At 42.6% G+C, this 22406-nt stretch overlaps 1 protein-coding gene across 8 annotated transcripts in view; it reads left to right on the forward strand.

Moving 5' to 3' along the window:
• Window positions 1–22406, forward strand: part of TRERF1 (transcriptional regulating factor 1) — a 138185-nt gene that overhangs the window by 92425 nt on the left and 23354 nt on the right. For 5 of the 8 annotated variants that reach the window (XM_006122093.4, XM_014573087.3, XM_006122094.4 and 2 more), the window contains 8 exons: window positions 2697–4360; window positions 4949–4998; window positions 7408–7558; window positions 8465–8713; window positions 13318–13684; window positions 14975–15041; window positions 16789–16928; window positions 17228–17331. In XM_006122093.4, coding sequence (XP_006122155.2) covers window positions 2945–4360; window positions 4949–4998; window positions 7408–7558; window positions 8465–8713; window positions 13318–13684; window positions 14975–15041; window positions 16789–16928; window positions 17228–17331 — 2544 coding nt within the window. In that variant the 5' untranslated portion in view covers window positions 2697–2944. The remainder of the gene's footprint in view (window positions 1–2696; window positions 4361–4948; window positions 4999–7407; window positions 7559–8464; window positions 8714–13317; window positions 13685–14974; window positions 15042–16788; window positions 16929–17227; window positions 17332–22406) is intronic. The other 3 variants (XM_006122095.4, XM_075925439.1, XM_075925440.1) reach the window with 3 other exon arrangements.

Consider the following 22406-nt stretch of genomic DNA (forward strand, 5'->3'; position numbering starts at 1 on the left):
TCCCAGCAATATCTGTGGTCTGGCATGATTTGTGTTAGCTGGATGTCCACTTATCGTGGGTGTGGCCAAATTTCCCATGGTCCCATAAAGTTTGTTTACAGCAACCAGTCCTGGCTCTCAGTGTTCTGTGCTGTTATTTAACTCTAATGTACCCGTAAAATCAGGAGGTGGGGAACCTAAGGCCTGGGTGTGGCCCCATGGCTTGCCTGGATTTGCCCTTGGTGCTCCCCTCCACAGCCTGGGGAGCTCACACTGGCATTCCAGCCTCCCCCACCCCACTGTCTCCCTGGGTGGCTGGAGCACACAAAATCTACTAGCCTGGGCCCCGCTATGCTCTGGTGTGCTAGGGGATTGTGGAGAGTGTCTTTCTTCTTCTTAGTCAGGGGCCACGTCAGTGAGGGTTTTTTTCTGGGGGCTAGGGGTTGTTTGCTTCTCACTTGTGTGCAGCCCCCGACTGATTTTTCTGTGGGTCAGTGGCCCCCACTCAAAGGTTCCCTGTGCTTACCCTAAGTACCCTCAAAGAGCCCAGTAAGCAGTGGAAGTGTTGGTAATGCTACTAGACAATATTGACCTCCCATGGTTTGACAAATTCTCTGGCTTGGCCAGGGCCCAAGGGTGCCAGACTAGAGATATTCAACCTGTATATATTTTAGAAATGTGCACCTGTCTGTCCATTTGTGAGTCTGTTTGTTCAAGAACTTTTCTTACACGGTAAGATCTAGGACCCCCAGATTTGGTATGCAGCTTCCTCTTATAACTGAAAGCAAGGGCAAGGTTTGGATGTGCTTGAAATTTGATTTTCTCATAACATGGAGAGGGAAGAGTCTGGTTGGAGACAGTTATACTGCCAAATGACCACAGAGGGAAAGCAGGGGGCCAGAGATAGGGACCAGGAAAGCTATAAACCCCATTGGGCCAGCAGGGGGCAGGTGTGGGAAAGGGATAGTTGTCTACTATATTTCTGAAAGTTTATCTGTTTGTGTGTTTGTCGTCCCCGTCTCCCCCAACTGGGGGACATGTGCCCACCACTGCAGTGGCTATGGACAGGTACTTCTCACCTGGCCCCAGGCTGTTGCGGTGAGAGAGGGCAGGATTAGTCCTTTCTTCCTGGGGCAGTCTGAATCTTGGACCCCTCATCCCCAGACCCATTCCCAAACAACAATTTAAATGAAGAAAACCAAAACTTAAAGACCTGAGTAACTTCTAGTTTGTCATAACTGACAATTTACATGCCAGTGGTTGCTGATAGAGAAAGTTTATGTACTATGTTCACAAACCTTCTGTGCAGTTGTGCACATACTCACAACCTTCTTCTAGAGGAGCTATGATTTTCCCTCAGATGTTCCTACAATGGAGAAGGTTCTGTGGGCTGCACCTGGAATAAAAATGTATGAACGACATTGTATAAACTTTGTGTGTTGTTTATGTGCAGCTGGTGATAGTTAAAATGGTTTTCATCAGCATCTGTACTACTGCCCCTTGGATCAGCCTATCCTCCCACAGTCATTAAATTCTAAGATATTTACACACAGTCTTTGGTGGGAAGCAGTTAAGTTAGGGAGAAGGAAAGACCGAGGGGGACAGAGTTAAAGTTGCAGTATTACGATAATGTGTGTAGATGCTTGTGTGCGATAGCTGTTCTAGCTGTTTCTCAACACATTCTTGTGCATTAATTTGTGTGCGTGGAGAGATAGTGTGACCATTCCTTTCCACAAAACGATAAACATCCTCAAAACACATTTATGTACTGAGGTAAAGTACTTTCTTTTTTTTTAATTGCACCCAAAATTGTATTGACACTTGCAAATCAGTTAATTTAAGGAGAAATCAGTCGGCTAAAATATTAAGGTGTTTATGGAGAACTGGAAAAAAAAGGAAGAGAGCAGAATGAAAGTTAGAACTTGATACCTACTGTGTACGTCAAGAACTTTCTTGTGACAGAATGTGCTGTTACCACTCAGTGATTTGGACAGCGTAGTTTGTTTTAGTAGTTACTAAAAGTCCATCTAGAAGAGGAGTAAATGACTCTGTGTACACATAAGTGACTAATGGTAAACAATCTTGTGATTTTTATTGTCACATTTAATAAACACACTGCATATTATTCCTCCATGACATGTACAATGCTGTATCTTCATTCCAATAGCAGACGTGTTCTTCCTCCTTTCACACCTCCTTAATGCTGATAAAGCTAGTATGGAATAAAACATGCCCTGATATTGTATGGTGGAGTTGGAGCCATTATGTCAATTCTGAATCAGTTTCAGAATCAGACTCAACTAAATCATGCTGAATCCCATCTTCCCACATCCCTACAACTCATGCTGGCACTTCAGTTCTAAGCCACCACTTCCTTTCGGCTGTGTCATCAGACATATTAGAACTATCTCTGATATCTGCACAGATTTGTGAAGTAGAGTTTACTATATATGCATCCATTGTCTCTGACTAGCAGACTGGGAACACTAGAAACTAGTCTCTTCCTCATAGTTTAATCTCTGGTTAAAGTCTTTACCTCAGTACTATATGTGGCCAGCTAAAAGTAAGTGAGTGAGCGAGAGACAGTATGGAGTAGCCCAATTACTACAACTGTTCATAACATTATGTCCTTTCCCCCCATTAGCTTGTTGTTACATGGAAGGAAACGGCAAAAGTTGAGTAGAATATACTTAAACTGTTCCTTTTTCACTTCACAGGTACCTGGCATAGCGAATCTGATGTTTTTGTTTAAGGCTTGTGTTCTAGTTTTTTCGAAGATGTGAAGCAACATCATACTGAAATTGGAATTGTAAGCCGACCGGAAGGAATTTGTCCTTGTAATGTATATGAACAAGCTGAATAATAACCAATTCTAGCTTTTTTTTTTTTTTTTTGTACTTGGAATATCTCAGGGTCTAGAAGTTTGTTTTTTGTGACTATAAGGTCAGGAGAAAGGTGATCGAAAATGGAGGACCAGCAGTTGTACAAACCCAACCACACTGCCAATAGCAATGAGAACTTGTATTACCAATCACACCAAATGAACTCCCTTCCGGCTTTAAATCACAGCTATGGAACATCAGGCATGGATGCTTCTCAGGCTTCTCCCCTCTCTCCTCAGTTCCCCCAAGATTCAAGAGACAGCATAGCTTTGAATGTAGGTTCAAAAAACATTGGGTCAGCGGACTCCTCTAGACAAACGAGTTGGACACATTCTGGCTCAGGAAACCATGTCCCAGTAAGGAACAATCTGAATAATCAGAATTCAATGTGGAGCCCATTAGGGCAGAGCGAATCTGTTGATGGATACCAATATTCCTATTCTCAAGCCAATGAACTTCGATCACAAAAAATTACGAGTGGAGTTTTACATAAATTGGACTCTTTTACACAAGTATTTGCTAATCAAAATTTAAGAATTCAAGTGAACAATATGGCTCAGGTCTTGCATGCTCAGTCATCAGTGATGGATAATGCTAGTGATAGTGCACTGAGACAGCTGCTATCTCAGAAGCCAGCAGTTGAGCAACAATCTGTAACTTCCACTGTGCAAAGATATCAACAAGGGCCGCAGCAAGTACATCAGAATTTTGCAAGCACTCAACAAAAGCAGCAAATGCAAGTCATGCAGCACCCACAGCAGTTGTATTATGATTACCAGCAACACTTATCCCAGATACAAATGCATTCTGCAATGCAACAGGGACAACCACATGTGCAACAAATGCAATCTCAGCAGCTGTTGCCGCAACAGATACAGCAGTTACAGCAGTCTCAATATTATATGCAGCAACAGCCGCAACAGGGACAGCAGCGGCTCTCAATACAAGAGATCCAGCAGCAGCAACAAAGTCGGCAGCAACAACAGAGGCAATGTCCAATGCAAATAGCTCAGTATTATCAAACACAACCAGTTATGCAGCAACTGCAGTTGCAGCAGCAGCAACAGATGCAACTGCAACTTCCTGCATATCATAGGGATCCTGATCCAAAAACTGTCCATGAAACACACCAGTTCTCCCAGGATCAGGCTCCTCCTGTACAGCTTATACAGTTGGGAACAATGCCTCAGTATTTCTATCAAGATCCACAACAGCAGTATAGGCATTTATATCCACAAAGTGTACTGCAACAGCAGCTGCAACAGCAGCAGCAACAAGAAGACGTGGATCAAAAGCAATACCAGAATGACAACAGGTCTCAATCTTTGATGAACTCCCACATTGGCCTGAGTGTGGGAGAGGCAATAGAAGATACTACACAGCAGGAAATTAATTCTGTAGGAAACACTGGCACTCATAGAACTCTTTTAACACCATCGGGTATCCATATAAATAACAAAGGGTCCCAGCAAGAGTCTCCTGGTGCTTGTTGGTCTCAGGTATGTAATGATTTAGACTTCCATTCATAGAGGCCTGTTTTGAATAATGACTGTACTACACACAAACAAAACAACTGCAGGGAATTCACTGGGTCAAGGCATGGGCATAGGGGAAATGTTTCACGGGACTGGAATGTGACCTTTAGGTCACAGATTTGCTCTGGGTTGTAACCACCAGGTGGCTATTCATTGGTCAGTGTAGAATGAGTTTGGCAATGTCAGTCCAGTTACTGGGACAGGTATCTCAAGCTCAGAGAATGCTACCACATATGTCACTAATTTGCAGGCTTTCTGGTAGCCTGAGAAATACCAAGGACATGGAGACTCCATGATTCTGTCACATAATCAGGTCTGAAGAGCACATTGGCAGGTTAAGTGTAAGGCACCTTGCACAGATGTAATTCAGAGACATACCCATTTTGTGGATAAAAGTAGGATGGCTTTTTGCCAGGGCTGTCAGTTCTCAAAGTCTTTTATCATAGCTGCATTGACATAAAAATGTGTTTAAAAAAAATGAAAATAGTAAAATTATTAAGACTCCTGATGTTGATATTGCTAAAAATATTTTTCTTTTCCCCCCTCTGATAGCAGATTCAACTATCAGATGGCAGACTGCAGCCACTGTCTCCTGAGCCAAGGTATTATGAGTTTGGCACGGATTTCTTAGTTGCTGAAATTATTTTATGGTTAAATATAAATGAATTTTGCAGTTCAATATAAGTGTTCTCAGCTGATCTTGGAGACTGTTATGAGAAGCCATGGATAAGGTTTTGCACGTGAGATGTAAAATTGTGAGATCTCTGAAGCAATACATTTAAATTACTTTGGAATGTTCTTTTTTCTTTAAAATGAGTAAAGACAAGAGACAGGGTGTTTTTAATGCTGCTCTGATTTATTCAGTGGATCACTGCTACATTGTTTAGATCCATAGTGCCCAACCAGTTCTGAACTAGCAACACTCAACCAGCCAAATAGTCACATTGTTCAAGCCAACTAGTCACACTGAACTGTCCAAATAGCCTCATGTGGCCAGCATGTTGGACACCACGGGATTTCCATTTTTGACAACAAATGTCAGCAAGGAATCAATTAAGCTTTTAAAGACCCATCTAGGGTTGCCAGGTGTCTGGTATTCACCTGGACAGCCCGGTATTTTTACCTCCTGTCCGGTAAAAAAAATTCAGAAAATACCGGACACCTGAGATGTCCAGTATTCTCTGAATTTTTCCCCGGCCAGGAGGCAAAAGTGCCGGGCACCTGGCAACCCTACAAACACTCAGTGCCCGGCCTTCCCCCCCCCCCCCCCCCAATCCCTCTGGCCCCAGCCCCCATGCTTACCTGATTTCCCAAGGCTGCCGGCACAAAATGGCTGCTAGCCAAAAGACCGAGTTTTAGTGCTCAACCGCTCCCCTGTTCCCATCCCTGCACTCACTCTTAAAGGGGACATGATGTTTTGTTTTATTTTATTTTATTTTTGGCTTAATAAGTCCTTGGAGTACTTTTTTTCCCCCCTCAACAACTTTGGGCTCCCCCCCCTTCCCCTCCCCTCAACAGAATTTTTTCCCGGTGTTTTTTTGCGGGGGGGGGGAGGGGGTCAGTATTTTTGTTTCAACCATCTGGCAACCCTAGGCCCATCAGTACTATGAGAAGAACCACATACAGTAAACTTCCGATAATCCGGCATCTTTAGGACCCAGGGGGTGCCGTATTATCAGATATGCCAGACTATCAGAAGGGGGGGGCTATGAGGGGTCTGGGGTGGGGTGGGGGGATGCTACCCCAGGCCCCCTCATAGCCCCCCCTTCCGATAGTCCTGCTCTGCCCCAGGAGTCCCTGATTCAGCCGCTGCTGGTCAGTTTCAGCAGCGGCTGAATTGGGGATGCCTGCAGCAGAGCAGCTGGAGTGCTGCCAGGTTGGTCTGGTAGCGCTGACCCTTGGCGCCATGAGACCAACCCGTCAGCACCCCAGCTGCTCTTGGGGACGCCTGGGGCAGAGCAGCTGGGGTGCTGCCGGGTTGGTCCCACAGCGCCGCTCCTCAGCGCTACTGGACTAACCCGGCAGCACCCCAGCTTCTCTGCCCCAGGTGTCCCCAAGTCAGCCGCTGCTGAAACTGATCAGCGGCTGACTCCAGAAAGCCAGAGGCAGAGCTGCTCTGCCCCGGGCTTCCTGGAGTCAGCCGCTGGTCAGTTTCAACAGCAGCTGAATCGGGACGCCTGGGACAGAGCAGCTGGGGCGCTGCTGGGTTGGTCTGGTAGCGCCAAACCTCGGCGCTGCGGGGACCAACCCAGCAGTACCCAAGCTGCTCTGACCCAGGTGTCCCCAAGTCAGCTGCTGCTGAAACTGACCAGCGGCTGATTCCAGGAAGCTGGGGCAGAGCAGCTCTGTCTCTGGCTTCCTGGAGTCAGCCGCTGGTCAATTTCAGCAGCGGCTGAATCGGGGACAGCTGGGGTGCTGCCGGGTTGGTCCCGCAGCCCCGAGGGGCAGCACTACGGGACCTACCCGGCAGCACTCCAGCTGTTCTGCCCCCAGCTTCCCCGATTCAGCCGCTGGTCAGTTTTAGCAGCAGCTGAATCAGGGAAGCTGGGGGTAGAGCAGCTCCAATGGTCCGGCTGCCCGGAGCACTTCCGGGTTCCTGATGGTACTGGACCATCAGGAGTGCCAGACCATCACATGCCGGACCATCGGAGTTTTACTGTACTTAGCACAGTTGTCTGTCAAAGTGGCACTCATGTTCAGGCACTCTTTTTTGTTATTGCGAGGTGGGTAGGAAGACATGAGCCACTGAAATACAATTCTGGGCCTAGGCCATATTTATCACTTGTCTTCTCCTCCAGTTTGGGAATCAGTAAGCTAGGCTATTAGCGTACATATCCTGGCTTCTTTGCTTACCATTCTGATAGAAATGCTTTATTGTTTAGTTACATTGTAATTACAAATTTCTTTTAAAATATGATAAAAAGTCTGATAAAAGACTTTTGTGAAAGGGACTCTTGGTGAAATGGAATATCTGGCAAGCTGATTTCTCCTTTATCTCCCTGTAAAAATAGTGGCCCGAACAAAGGAATGTTTCCTGAGAGATCCCTTATAAAGAGCAAGCTAACATGTTCAATATGCTTGAAGGAATTTAAGAGTTTACCAGCCCTAAATGGTCACATGCGATCACATGGAGGAGTAAGAGCATCTCCTAATTTTAAACAGGTAGCAGCTCATTTTACTTTGATATTTGGCTCTTTTCACGTTGATGTTTGCTGCTTGCTTTGCTTTTCTGTCAACATACATTTTCCCCAGTTTTGTTTCAGTTACTCTACTCTCTCTACCTTAATGAAAATATATATAGCTCTGCTTATCCATAGTCCAAGAGCCTTGCTTAAAGGTGACTGTCAAAGGGGGAGAAAACAAGTTTTTGTGCCCGTGTTTTTGTAATGAATAAAGAAATCTGGCAAAATTTTGTTAAGTTCTATTTTTCTGTTTAATGCATTAAAAATTTCGGGAATGACGAACTTAGTCTACCTTATTATTAGCTGGACTCATTGGGTGACTGACACATGTTGGGAATATTTCAAGACTTAATTGAAAGATCAGAAATGTTGAATCTTTAGCAGAAAGCTTTTCTCCCACGTGCTGAATTAAACAAATGTTAACAAAAAAACAAACAAAATGAGTTTAATTGGTCTAGATAAAAATAACTTCTCAAGTTTTGCTGCCTTGGTGTGTCAGATGGCATAATCATATTAGTTCTTCTATTGTCCGTTCTCTCCTGCATTAGACACGATCTGAATGTTTTTTAAGAAATCTTTTTACCTTCTTGGTTCAGCATGAAGAAGCGATGCAAAGAGCACAACTATATTTTTTTCCTCTTTACAGATCATCTTTAATGAAATATGATATGGTTCTTTATGACTGAGGCTGAATCCAATGTCATAATTGTCTGGCCAATTTTATTCAGGCCAAATATGTACTCTGAGAAGCAGTTCTACTGTTTCTTTCACATCAGAGCCATTTCTTTCTAGACCATGATGAATACATTTTCAAAGTTTTTATAATCTGTAAATCCAGTAGGAACCCTCTTTGACTAAGGCTGAAAGCCTGTAATTGTCTGTACAGGATGAAGGAGAGAAACTACCACAACAACAGCCGCCTAAAGAGGTGGATAGCCTCGCACCTATCGTCATGCCCGTTTCTGTCCCTGTAAAGCTTCTGTCGCCTGAGCCCAGTGTGCAGCCCGCTATCAACAGTACCACAGTCAAAGACAAGCCTGCCAATTCTGTATCAGATGACGAGATGCCAGTTCTCATGAAGATGACTTGCTCTCCACCGTGCAGTCCAAAAGTGGCCACCCCCTGCTCATCTTCTGTGAGTGCTGCCTTCCTTGCTACTAACTGTGCTATGATGCTTTTTAAATCCCTTTGGTTTTAGTGCAGTTACATTTTAAATCCTCTGCGATATTTTAATAATGGCTCACACCAAACAAACCAAAGGTGAAGGCCTGTAGTATCTTGTCAGTTAAATCTTCTTCTGTCATCCAGGAATATTAATTTCATCCTTAGTGGGATATCTAAACTAAGAAATAAAACCATTTGAAACATTAGTGCAGGTATTTTCTGTCCCACTAAAACAAAGGGATTTATTACCTTTCACCTTTTTCCTATTTGTGCTTTTTTGTGTTTGCTTTGTTGCTTAAATGCAGGAGCTACTTTCTTCTTGTTCTCAAGTAAAATTATTTGTGTATCATTTTTGCAGCAGATTAAATAGCACTGTAAAGTAGTTACTAAAGCAGTATGTTTTAATAAGAAGCTGTATGGTGTTGCCTGGAAACAGGCACATACAATGAAATCATCTTTTTTTTTTTTCTTTTCCCTCCTTCAGCCTGTATCTTAACTATGTTTTAAAACATTGGGACGTCTTAAACCCAAAAGGAAAAGTAGTAATGATAAATATTTTCTGGCTTTCATTTAACTCCTAAATCTGAAATCATCAGATATGATGGTGATAAGCACATTAGACTTGAATGGGGGCCACAGTTGTGCATGCAGTTGGCAGTGACTGAGTCGGCAGTGGCCAGTTAGACATCTCATTGGCCACTTATGCACTGAGCCACCCAGGATTATGCATGCCATCCTGTTTATTGCATGTGCAAATTATGAACGCATAGTTCTGGTCTCTGGACGCCCGTTTTTAATACAAGCAGTAGCAGTGAAAATGTATTAGAGTAGTGAAGGTGATGCAGTCAGAGAGAGATTGGGTGAGCAGGTTTCTGTTATTCTAAGTAACAGTAACTGTTTTTCTTAAATCACATTGTGTCTCAAGACTTACAGTGAAGGGGGTAAAGGATTGATTTGTAAAGTCAATATTTTAATGAATACCTTTTTAATGCAAGCAAAATGAAACTAAATACCCCACACAGTAGTGCAGAGTGCAGTGAGTCAAATATTAAATGGGCATTCCATGTCCCAATGCTAAGCATTTAGGTTTGTATAGAGTACTAGAGAAGGCAGTCAGTGCTGGATATAAGGAACAGTTTCTGAACTTAATAGAATTAGAGAGCTAATTCTGAATTGTGAAGCTAAGAACATCAGGGACTTATTTAATATTCAGTGTGAAGATTTTTCAAAAATGCCATATTGCATTTCCTATACTAAGGGTGCCCTTTACCATTTGATGTAGCAGAAGAAAGAGGAAATTAATTCCAGTGCCTCATTTCACTCCAGCAGGAGCTGAGTACCAGATATTAAAAATAATAATAAAAATATTATCCCTTAAGTAAAAAAATGTTATAAATAATAATCTGCTTTTCATTATATTTGGTTTACCTTGCCAGGGTTTCTGATCAAAGAGGTAGATAGCAAATAGTAAAACTGGGGGGTCCTTCTATACCCCCAAATTGAAGACCAACTGTTCTAATGAAGAGGTGATCAAAGGAGGCTCAAAAGTTCTATTTTCTCATTCTGGGAACAATCCCACAAATACCTGGCTATGTAACTTTTACGTGTATGGGGAGTTCCATTGACTTCAATGCATGATGAAAGTAGTAGTAGAAGGAAAAGGCCAAAACTTTTCTATTGTTACTGCACAGAGAAAGTCACTAGCAAAATAAAATATTTGTCAGGTGAAGGAAAAAGCATCAAGATAAATAAGTTTCATTTTTACTTCATGAGTAAGTCACTCATGTGCATAAGTTTGTTTTGTTTTGTTTTTGTTTGTTTTGCAGGACTATGATTCAAGACTATGTGTAAGGTGTTACAAATAAAAACACACTGATTTGTACTGTCTATATTTCTAAATTCTATAATCCATAAAGTTCATGTTTTTATTTAAAATGGTCAACATTATTTTTTAAAAACATGGCAAGCATAAACTAGAAAATGTAAGAAAACATAGTTAGCATTTGTATTACAGTTGTGTCTAAAGTCCCCCAGTGAAATTGAGGCCCCATTGTGTTATGCATGCCACAAAACATAGTGAGAGAGAATTCCTACCCTAAAGAGCTTGTGGTCTGAATAACCACACAAAATTGGGGGGGGGGAGGGGAAGAGAGGCTCCTAAAAATAAACTGTCTCACTTAAGGTCAGTGGTTGAGCTGGGAATAGCAGCCACATTTGCAAAGTCCCAGGTCAGCACCCTAGCATTTGTACCACACTGCCTTTTTGCAAAAAGGAAAGAGAAAACACTTTATCTGAGGCTCTGTTGAGACCTCTCCTCTATTTCTTGTCTCCCCCCTCCCCCATCTTTTTTCACTTTTTTGAACACAGGATAGTCACCATCATGAGTGATCTGTAGTCCCTGACTCTGTTTCACACACCCTTTTGGGTTTTTTTCCATTTCTTTCAACGTTTTTACGCAATTCTTTTTAAAGATACATTTTCCTGCAAAAGAAAAATGTGTTCAGGACTTATTTTGCGGGGAGGAAAAATCACCAAATGTTGGAAAGGATATAGCCATGATCTAATAGAAAGGGCAGGACCCTTGCAATAGAGAACGTTTCCACAAACTGGAATGTATTAACAGCAGGAATAAAAGGTGACAGTGGTAATGTTCTTTTAACATACTTATGGTTGGGTGAGTGTGCTTGTCAAGAGCCACCCATGGGGTTGATATGTTATCTAAACACATTCAGTAATAATGTATTTGTATATAATAATAATATTAAATAGATTATATAGAATTTTTCATATATCTTTATCTATCCAGGAATTTCTACCCCCTACCCACATTTATCATAAATAAGAACATAAGAATGGCCATACTGGGTCAGACCAAAGGTCCATCTAGCCCAGTATCCTGTCTGCCGACAGTGTCCACTACCAGATGCCCCAGAGGGAGGGATCACAACAGGTAATCTTCACGTGATCCCTCCCCTGTCATCCACCTCCAGAGAAACAGAGGCTAGGGATACCATTCCTACCTATCCTGACTAATAGCCATTGATGGACTTAACCTTCATGAATCTATCTAGCTCTTTTTTGAACCCTGTTAATGTTCTAGCCTTCACTGCATCCTCTGGCAAGGAGTTCCACAGGTGATCACTACAGATCACTCATGATGGTGAATATCCTGTGTTCAAAAAAGTGAAAGAAGATCACATGGATCATGAGTGATCTCAAATCTAGGCATCTGAAAATAGTATATTTAAAACTAAGTATGTGTGTGATCCTTGTGTGCATTTTGAAAAGCTGTCTAACCATTGGCACTGAAAGTCAGATTTCAGTGCATAACTCCAATTGCTGTCACTTTTTATAGACCAAAGTGGTAAATGTCTTTAATCTCCAAATTATTGAAATGTATAATGCTGTTATGTTCCCAATTGTCATCTGCTACCATTTTCCCTGCCAAGAAAAAAGAAAATTAATACAAGATTCCTTGCAGCTGGATTCCACCCAACAGATGGGAATATAGTGATAAGAGGCAAATAATTTGAATTTATTATATTTTTCCCATCTTTTGCCGGTGGCGATGATGCAGTTATTAAAGTGAACTCAAATGAGTCCATCCTACTAAAGCCAAGTCAATGTATTGGAAAACATATAATTTTCTAATAAACTCACTTTGGAGAGGTAGATGGAATAACTCCTGGATGACCAATGTAAGTTTTGTGAAGTTGTAAATAGGAATGTTAAAGTTTAAAGAGCTAACCAGTTACCCGGTAAGCATATGCCTTTCCAGCATGCTTACTGGGTCACCATAAGAACCTATGTCCTGTTTTATGGACCTAACTTCCAGTTAACTGGAGGGCCCAGCCCACAGGAGCAGCCTCCCTACCCATGGCGGACCAGCTGACAGGACCCCAGCTGTGGTGGTGCTGAAGCAGCCCCCAGCCCAAGGGCCAGAGCAGCTTCAACTGGTTGCCAGGTTGGAATACCTACTCATAGCCACTGCATCCCTGCTGTGGTGGACCCGGACTCTGCAGCCCCAGTAAGATCCTACCCCCACCCTCCGGATGCCCTGCACCCACCAACCAGTTAAACAATGTAACTTTAATCGTTTAACCAGTTAACCGTTTTGATTAAAATGTCCATCCCTAGTTGTAAATGGTGTGTGTGTGTGTGTGTGACGGGTGCTGGTAAAAAATGCTAGGATGACATCTCGGCATTAGGGTCTCTTGCTAGCCACTAAATGCTGGTGGTGGCAAACACCACTCTTCCACTGGCCTAACCATCTATTTTACAGTCCTCCTCTGCCCTAGTGGGATGATTTCTGAAGGTAAAAGGGTAATTCATTCTCTCTGCCTTAAGATTGCCAACTGTACCAGTTGTAATGTTGATATTTAGTCATATGGGCACCTGCTGGGTTAAAAAAAACTGGACTGAAATCACTGGACTCATTCCACATAGGGCCATGAACAGCCGTCAGTTACTAACAGCTTTCCTGTCACTGCTGTTACCATTGGCTTTTGGAAACTATACATAATGTAATCGAACTAATCATAGCTACATATTTTAATGCTATAAATTTTCATTTAGGAACTTGGCAGAAAACATCATCAAAGTGCTGCAAAATTGGAAGAAGATTTCAAACCCCTGCAGGACAAGAAAAAATATCGACATAGACCTGAACCACTCTTCATACCTCCTCCTTCCTTCAACTTCAGTGCATCCTTGTCAGGAGCTACACTGTATCAAAGCCAACTTCGCTCTCCCCGCATCCTAGGGGACCATCTCCTGGACAGGACACATGAGTTTCCTCCTTATACCCCACCACCTATGCTTAGCCCAGTACGTCATGGATCTGGTCTCTTCAGTAGCGTTATCACATCTCATAATGCATCTCACCCCCAGCTGCCACTTACTCCTTTGACACCCACTCCCCGGGTGCTCCTATGTCGATCTAGTAAGTATTTTATCTAATGTATCACTTTTTCTGAGTCCAAATTCACATCTTACATAAAATACTATTATATTATATTCCCTGTGTGCTTTCTGTTTTGGAATAATCATCTTGGGAGAAGGACAAGACACACACACACAAACTACTGTTACTTTTCCTGTTCAACAAAGTCTGTTTTTCCAGGTAAGTACATTTCTTCTGGATTTTATAGGGTTGGGTTTAAACCAGGAACTGGACAGGTAAATTTCAAGTGAAAAAAAATCAGAATATATTTATTTCAAAGAACACACTGTTGTAATGGAAGGGGAACCTCCTCAAATGGTGCAAGGAATTTGAAAGTTGTCTTATAGGTGAAGAAATATTTGATAATATCAGACTACATGATTGTGGTTGTAAATACTTTGTTTAAAGCCCAGCATACATCGATTGAGACACTGTTATCTAAATGTTTATAAAGCGTATGCATAGAAAAGATCTAAAAGGTGTATATGAGTGGTAATCCATATTAGCTAGATTGGAAGAGTCTGTCAGAGGCAGAAATAACATAGTAATCATAACTTAAGTAACTTAGAAATAGTCCCCAGTAAGGTAGAGAAATTAACCTACTTTTTATTATAAATTAACTCATTATTATACTCTCCTTAAGCTCTGTTCCTTAGTTTCTTCAGAGATACTGTAACATGCTGACAGCTGACATGGATTTTGAGGATTTGGTTGTGGTGTTTTTCTTTTAATTGTGTTCCACTGATTTACAAAATCACTTCTGTGGTGTTATAAATACATTCTCGGTGCTTTGCATTGCAATACATGCTTCCTGACCCATAATTTACAATTTAAGCAATTCATAGGACAATAGATCAGTTAAGGGAGTCTGTGGGATTATCAGTAAGGAAGAAATAGGAGAGATTGATGGGAGAATAAATTTTAAAGAGAAATTTGGAGGAGGAGGAGTATGTGTTTAGCATATGATAACAGGAGACCATTGTAGGCTTGGGTGTCAGCCTGGTGGCAGATACAAAGCTAACATGTACAACTAAGTATGTAGTTTATACAGGAAAATGTAAACAGAACACAGCGGTCATCAGTGTGGAAATTGGTGCTATTGGAAATTGCAGCTTATGCCCAGACACACTATACCTGGTTTCTTGAGGCCCTGGTACATTCACGCTAATGTACCAACTATAACCCGATGTTTTTATTGATTTCTGGGGGCAGTAGAGGACCAAAAATGGTATGCTAATTAAGAAAATAGCTTTCTAAATGGAGAAAATCAAATCCATGTTTCTGTTTCAGATAGTATTGATGGAAGCAGCATTCCAGTGACTCCAGGGCCAGGAGAACAGACTGTTGATATAGAACCGTAAGAAAAATTTATCAATATGTATCACTTTACAGCCTATTTCAGCCTCTTTCACTTAGAGAATGTGGTCTTGTATATTTTGAACAATGCAGGTAATACCATACTTCTTGGCAGGAGGCACTCAAGGTTATACCAGTGTAAACATTGGCTGAGGTCACCGTAGGCAGAAAATCTGCCAGAGATGAGATTGTGGCAGTGCAAACCAGCTTGACTTCCCTTAAGCAAGGGAGAGCTACGAAGGGCCAGGAAAGTCACAAATGTAGCTGGTGCTGGCTGGAAGTTGATTCAGTATTTGCCTTGGCAGCTGTATGTTGATTCAGTATTTGCCTTGGCAGCTGCCCTATAGAGTTATGGGAGGTGTTAAACTTTCCTTCCCCTGGTATGATACTAAGAGTGGATAGAGACAGTATTATCACCTCTGTCCCTCTGCTGAGGTGTCATCCCCTACTGGACAAGGAGGTATAACTGACCTGCATTTGTCCTGTTTTTTATACAGTAATATCCATCATCTCTCTCCTGTTACTTATGAAGACCTATTTTCCAATCTGATTAAACTGGGCTGTAATTGTACGCAACTTTTTAAACATGAGATCTTTATAACACAACATTTGCTTCAGTGATAGCAGGGTTAATTGAACATTATGTTGCAAGATAGTCTGACACAGTGATGCAAGGACTTCTTCATGTCCACTGGCAGAGGGCACAGGGGTCTAAAGTTTACCTGGATTCACCAATTAAATTGATCCTGCTTGTGGTCATAAGCATTGCAAGACATATGTGCAATCAGTTATGTATCTATACTAAAGTTATGTCTTTAAGCCTTGGAGTTAAGCTGGTCACTCAGAGACCGCAGGCAGACAAACTTTTCCAAGAGGGAGACACTTATCTCTCTGACTTACTATTGCATATTGAATCAAGTGACTTACTATTGCATATTGAATCAAGTGCTATGAATAGATTATGAGTGCACTAGGAATTAAAAAAACCCAACAAAACAGCAAGGATTACCCTGTATACAAGTAAAGACTGTGAATTGTTGGGAATACAACTGGAATATGGAGGTTCACATGGGATTTTTCAGGCTGTGAAGACAAGCTGCCAGTGACCTTGATCTAATGAAAAGATGGTCACAGACATCCTGGTTTAAAACACAGGAGAAAAGAACTTGGGGTGAGCTATCCTGTAGGAGACAGGACAATATCTTATAAATTAAGTTTAGGTTCTAGCGAGTATGTTGCAAGTTTGTTCTATTTGTAACCATTTTTTCAGATTTTCTTGGTATCATTTGAATCTCTGTTTTTTGATGATAAACATATTCTTGTTCTCACTATAAATATCTCTAAGTGCAGTGTGTTAAGTGGATGGTGATCTTGAGTTTAACTAGTAAGTCATGTACTGTTCCTTTTGGAGAAGTGAATCTGTGAATTTTGTGAGTATTTGGTGGAACAAAGGCTGGGCACTGCAGGGGGATGCTCAGCAGTTGGTATATACCAGCTGCTTGCCTGTTGCTTGCCTGCAGAGGGACAGCAGAGCCTTGAGGGGCTGATGGGAGAGTACTTGTTCTGTCTGTGGGCTGCGTTATCAATGAGCTGATTCAGGGCAGGTACAGTCAAGGATCACTCATGCTAAGGATGCCTCACAACTCAGGGTACTCCTGGAGAACATCTCAAGTGTGTAGTTAAAATAAAAGGTAATATTTCTCCTCTTTGTAAATCTTATTGTTGAGATCCTTTTTATTTCTTTACAGACATATCAATATTGGATCAAGATTCCAGGCTGAAATTCCTGAACTACAAGACCGATCGTCAGTGGGGAAAGATATGCACAACGCAACTTTGGTTTGGAAACCATGGCCAGAACTGGAAAACAAAGTCTTCCAACAAAGAGGTACTGTATTATGTCACTTGAATTGTTTACTGAAAACACTATATTCAGTATAGAAATTTCTACTTATTTCTCACTCTTGTGCGTTTTTTTTTTACTTTGAAAAGGTCATTTAAAAATTTGATGTTTTAATTGATGCATTTGAGAAATTGTTACAGCAAAGTACAATGCAAACACTAAAAAACTGTACGTTTCAGAATGAAAACTCTACACTATGTTGAGTTGGCTTTACAGAACCCTTGGATTTAGGTATCTGGCTATCATGTTGCAATAATTAACAGGATCCCTTTTGTTTCTGACAGTGGAAGACCTCTTAAATATGTGCTGTTCGAGTGTGTTACCTGGCGGAGGAACTAATTCAGAATATGCATTGCACTCCCTCTTTGAGTCCAAAGGGGATATTATGGTAAGACAGGAACTGAAGACAGAGGGTCATTCCTCTTTTATCTTGGCATCATGAGAAAATGAAGGTTATTTACTTGTAATGAGAATTCTTTGAGATGACTCTGCATATTCCCGCTTATAGATTTTGCATCACCAGGCACAGCTTAAAGGTATATGCCCCTTCCACACTCTGCTCTTCCTCAATGTCTCCAAATGTTAGGAGGTTGAACTACATAAGGTAGCACTGCACCCTCTACTGCTTCAGTTCCTGCCACTGCCAACCCAGAAAAACCACAGTAAGACTTTGAGAAAGAGGGGAAGGTGGGCAGGAAGTGTGGATACGAAGAATACTCTTGAAGAACTCTGGATACGAGTAACCTCCATTTCTTAGTGGCTTTGCATATCCTCATTTGTGGGTAAGGTCAGCAAGCAGTATTGAAAACTAAGAAGGAGGGAAACAGTCCCAATGAATTTGGACTGTTGAACCAAATTTATCATCCACTCTTGAAGCCAAATCCAAAGCATAATGTTCGGTAAAGGTATGGACTTACTTTTAACTCACTAGCCATACAGAGTTCTCCCAACAGGAATACTTTTGCAAAAGATACTGCCACATCCTTAGTAGTATGAGATGTTACAACAGTAGGCACAGGGACTGCTGCTAACTTGTAACATTGAATGATACATTGTTTAACCCATCTGGAAATCAATTTAGGAGCTACTCTATGACCCAGGCAAGTTTTAACACATGAAACAAATAATCTAGATAACTTCCTAAAACGCTTAGGGTATGTCTACACTAGCTCGTTAATTCGAGCTAGGTAGGCAAATGAGGTGACTGGAGTTGCAAATGAAGCCCGGGACTTAAATATCCCGGGCTTCCGCGCGGTAGTGAGCTCGGGCTAGTGAAATTTCAAAATGGCGACTGGACAGGAACATGCAAATAAAGCCTGGAATATTTAAATCCCGGGCTTCATTTGCCTACCTAGCTCGAATTAACGAGTTAGTGTAGACATGCCCTTAGTTCTATTTAAATAATATGCTAAAAACCCTTCTAGCATCTAAAATATGCCATACAGATTCCCCTTTGTTAGCCTGTGACTAATAGACTGATATGAAACTCAGAGACTGTTTTCAGTAGAAACCTGAGATGAAGTGTAAGAAGCAGTTTGTTTTTATGAAAAACAGTGAACAGCAGATCAGCCATCAAAGGGTGCAGTTCACTCATTCCTCTGGCTGATGCTATCCCAATAATAAAAATAATTTTAATAGATAAGTAAAATAAATAACACTGTCAAAGATTCAAAAGGTGGCTTCATAAGCATAAATAAAAGCCAAATTAAAATCCCATGGAGGAATTGGCTCTCTCTCAAGTGTATAAAATTAGATAATGCCTTCCTCAGCCTTTAAATTGTATCACACAGAGATAATGGTCCACCAGCAATCAAAGTATAAGGTGAAAGAGCTGCCAAATGAACTCTCAGAGGAATTAAACAACCCTTCACACTTTTATGTAGGTATGTAAAATTAAAAAAACAACAACCACTAATTGGGTACCCAATTGCAATTCAGTCGGTTTACACAGTTAAACACTCCACAGGGTCCTGGTGGTGGCTGGAAGTTAAACGGATAAGGTAAACCAATAAAGTAGTAAATTAAATTCATAGGGTATGTCTACACTACAGTGTTATTTTGAAATATCTTATTTCGAAATAACGCATCTACACACAAAATGCATTTCAAAATAGCATTTTGCTATTTCAAAATAGCATGTCCACACTGAGTAGACTCTGAATCACATTTAAGGCTGGCTGGAACCAGTTCCGGCAGGGCACCAGGTCAGGACTTACTGTGTGGGGCTGCTTCCTGAGGCTATCTGAGGTCTGTGCTTAAAGGGACCCCCCTGGTCAGCCAGTTCTCAGGTTTCCCTGCTTGCTTGTCTACCTCGATGAGGGACAGCAAAGCATTTTGTATTTTCATACTCTGGTTGCCCTCACTCGGGACACCACAGCACTCAGCAGCATGGAGCCAGAGCTGCCCCGGACACTCTGGTACTTCTCTTGGATGCGTTGCTGTGAGCCTGGCTGCACTTTCTGCAGGCTGCCATCCGGGAGGTCCATCGGGGGACTGTCAGTATCCAGGAGGCCCTGCAGGAGAGCTTCCACTCTCAGGAGCACTAAGAGCCTCCCTTGTCTGCCCCACTGGGGTTTTGTGCCTCATTCCTCCCTCACGTCCTTCCACTTATCCCTCCCTAACCCCCATTCCTGATGTCAAATAAAATACATGTCTTTTCATGAACACAAACTCTATTTAACAAAAAGGGGGGGGGGAGGGAATTAAACTCTGGTGAGACTGTGGAAAGGAGGCTGGAGAGGGGAGAGGGAAACCTGGGAGGAGGGAGCTAGAAGAGGGAAGCAAAGGGAAGAATTGGGAGGGAAAGCTCAGGGTTGGGGGTCTCGCCCGACCAACTAGATTGCCATGCAAACCTGCTCCTGGGTTTGCATGTGGCCTTTGGTGGCCAGGCTGGCAGCTATCCTGCCATAGACAGCTGCGTTCCTCTATCTAGTGCGGAGATCATGGATGTTGGGGGCATCCCCCTCAAACCTGAATAAGGTCCCTGATCTCTGCTCTGGACCAGAAAGGCGCCTGCCTTCTCCTGGGAGCTGGCAGACTGCTCCTGGGGAGCGGTGGAGGGCTGGCTGCCAGTGGCTTGCTGGCTCATGTTTTGGGGCCACTGGGTCAGGGGCAGTGACTGCTGGCTCTGGGCTGGCAGGCTTGGAGCTGGCAAAGGCACTGTGGCCAGAGTCTACCCCTTTAGGGGCTCCGGGAAGGTCGGGGGGGGGGGGGGGGGAAGGAGGAAGAGAAGTGTTCTTTGTTGATGCCAGAGTGGCCACCACGGCACCCTGGGAAGGCTGGAGGCCCCCTAGTTTGAAATAAGTGTCTATACAGCACTTATTTCAAATAGCTATTTCGAATTTGGCATTATTCCTCGTGGAATGAGGTTTACCAAATTCGAAATAAGCGCTCTGCTATTTCAAAATTATTTCTAAATAGAGATTTGGCTGTGTAAACACTAGGAAAGTTATTTCGAAATAAGGGCTGTTATTTCGAAATAACTTTGTTGTGTAGACATACCCTCACATCCTTATTTTTAAGTAGATTGAAAATTCTAAAACCTAGGGAATAAAAACTGTAACTGGTAATTCATATTTTCCCAATATCCAAGAAATAAACCTCTTTTTCTTGTAGACTGTTTTCTATGCATGAGCAATATGTTTTGAGCCAGCAAGTAACAGGTTTGTTTCAGATTAAAGTCTGATAGTCCTTATCCATCAGAGGGAAAGACTGAAGATCTAGATCAGGATTTCCCAACCTATGGGTTACAACCCAAATATGGGTCACCATTACGTTTCAAAAGGGTCACCAGGTGTCTCCCCAGGTGACTCTGCCCCCTCTTCTCTGTCCATTTTTGAATTGCCTTGGGTCACCAAGTCTTCCTGAATTGTCAAAATGGTTCTCCATCTGGAAAAGGTTGGGAACCACTGATCTAGATGAAGGATCCTGCTCTGTTGCTGAGACAGCAAGTTTGAAGACAAAGGGAGGTGCTGACTGCCGAAGTAGGTCGTGTAACACTGCTGTGTCAGCCAAGATTGGGCAATCGTGATCATCGTTGCCCTGTTCTAATATATCTTCTTCACCATTTTTTTAATTCATGGGAAGGAGGACAAAGCATGTAGAAGACCCTTTCTCTACCAGGAAAGCTTCCAAGATGGATTGATTGTCCATTTCTGCTGTTGACAAAAAGAAACAACAGGTTTTTTTTAACCTGGTTGCAAACAGATCTGCATTGGAGTGCTCCAGCTGGAGAGAATCTCAGGCACCACTTGATCCTTCATGCACCACTCGCACATCTGAAACCTGTCCCAGCTGAGATGATCTCTAATACATTGCTGTCCCCTGCTTAAAGCAAGGCTACCAGTAGATGTGGTGAATTCCCCTGTCGCGTAAGTTGACTGTTTTGGAAAACAACAGGAAAGAATAAGCACTCCTTGCATGTTGATGTAGTACATATGGATGTCCTGTCGATTGCTACCTGAAGAATCTTCCCTTTATGAGAGGAAGACAATATCTGAAAGCAAGATGAATGATTCTTAATTCCAAATACTTATATACTCTCCCATTTCCTTGTTGGGGTCTTGGAGGATGTTATGACAGAAGCTGAAGAGGATTGAGAAACATACTGAGAATCTATTTGTCTACCACGTCAACTAATTAATGATGTTCTGAGGAATGGTAACAAATATCTGAAGATTGACCAAACAGGGTCTGTAAACTTGAGACACAATGCTGCATCTACCTCATTCTGAGGCATGCAAGTGGAGTAAAGTAAGTGGTCACTGCTATAAGACTCATCCAATCCAAAAAGAAAATAACTGGGTGTGGTGGCGCATCTGCCCCACTCTGATGAGAGAAGGGCTAAAAGCAGGCCAGGGCGCCTGTGCAAACCCAGCCATTGAAAGAGAGGCTTCTAGGGAGCCTGTCAAAGGGCTGTTTGCTGGGGAAGCCCTGCTATAAGGAGCTGCTCAGCAGAGCAGGGGGCAGTTGGATACTGATCACTGAGGATGACTGGTTCCCTGGGAGAAGCACCTTGGGTAGAGAAGTGCTGGGCAGACTCAGGGGAACTGGAGAGACACTCCTGCCTGATACCTTCCAGCTGAGCACCTTGACACAAGGGCTGAGAAGATGCAAGGGTCACAGGTTAGTGACCCAGGGTACTGTGAAGGCAGTTAAGAGGAGTAAAGGGAGGGCAGGACAAGGCTTCTGCCATAGGGTCTCTGGGCCAGGACCCAGAGTTGTGGGCAGGAATGGATTCTCCTCTCCCCGCTTTTTTCCCCTTGCACCACACCTTGTCACCAAGTAGTATGGCCTATGCAGACTGCAACCTGCCCCTGAGGCAAGAGGCTAGACTTTAAGGCTGTAGTTGGCCATAGCAGCAGGTATGAGACTGAAGACAGCTGAAACCCCTGAAAGGGGGCATAACAGAGTGGTACACGCAGCTGGGGAAGCAGACACCATGGTTCAGGGAGTGACGCAGAT

Source organism: Pelodiscus sinensis, chromosome 3 (assembly GCF_049634645.1).
Source record: "Pelodiscus sinensis isolate JC-2024 chromosome 3, ASM4963464v1, whole genome shotgun sequence".
NCBI classification, from domain to species: Eukaryota; Metazoa; Chordata; order Testudines; family Trionychidae; genus Pelodiscus; species Pelodiscus sinensis.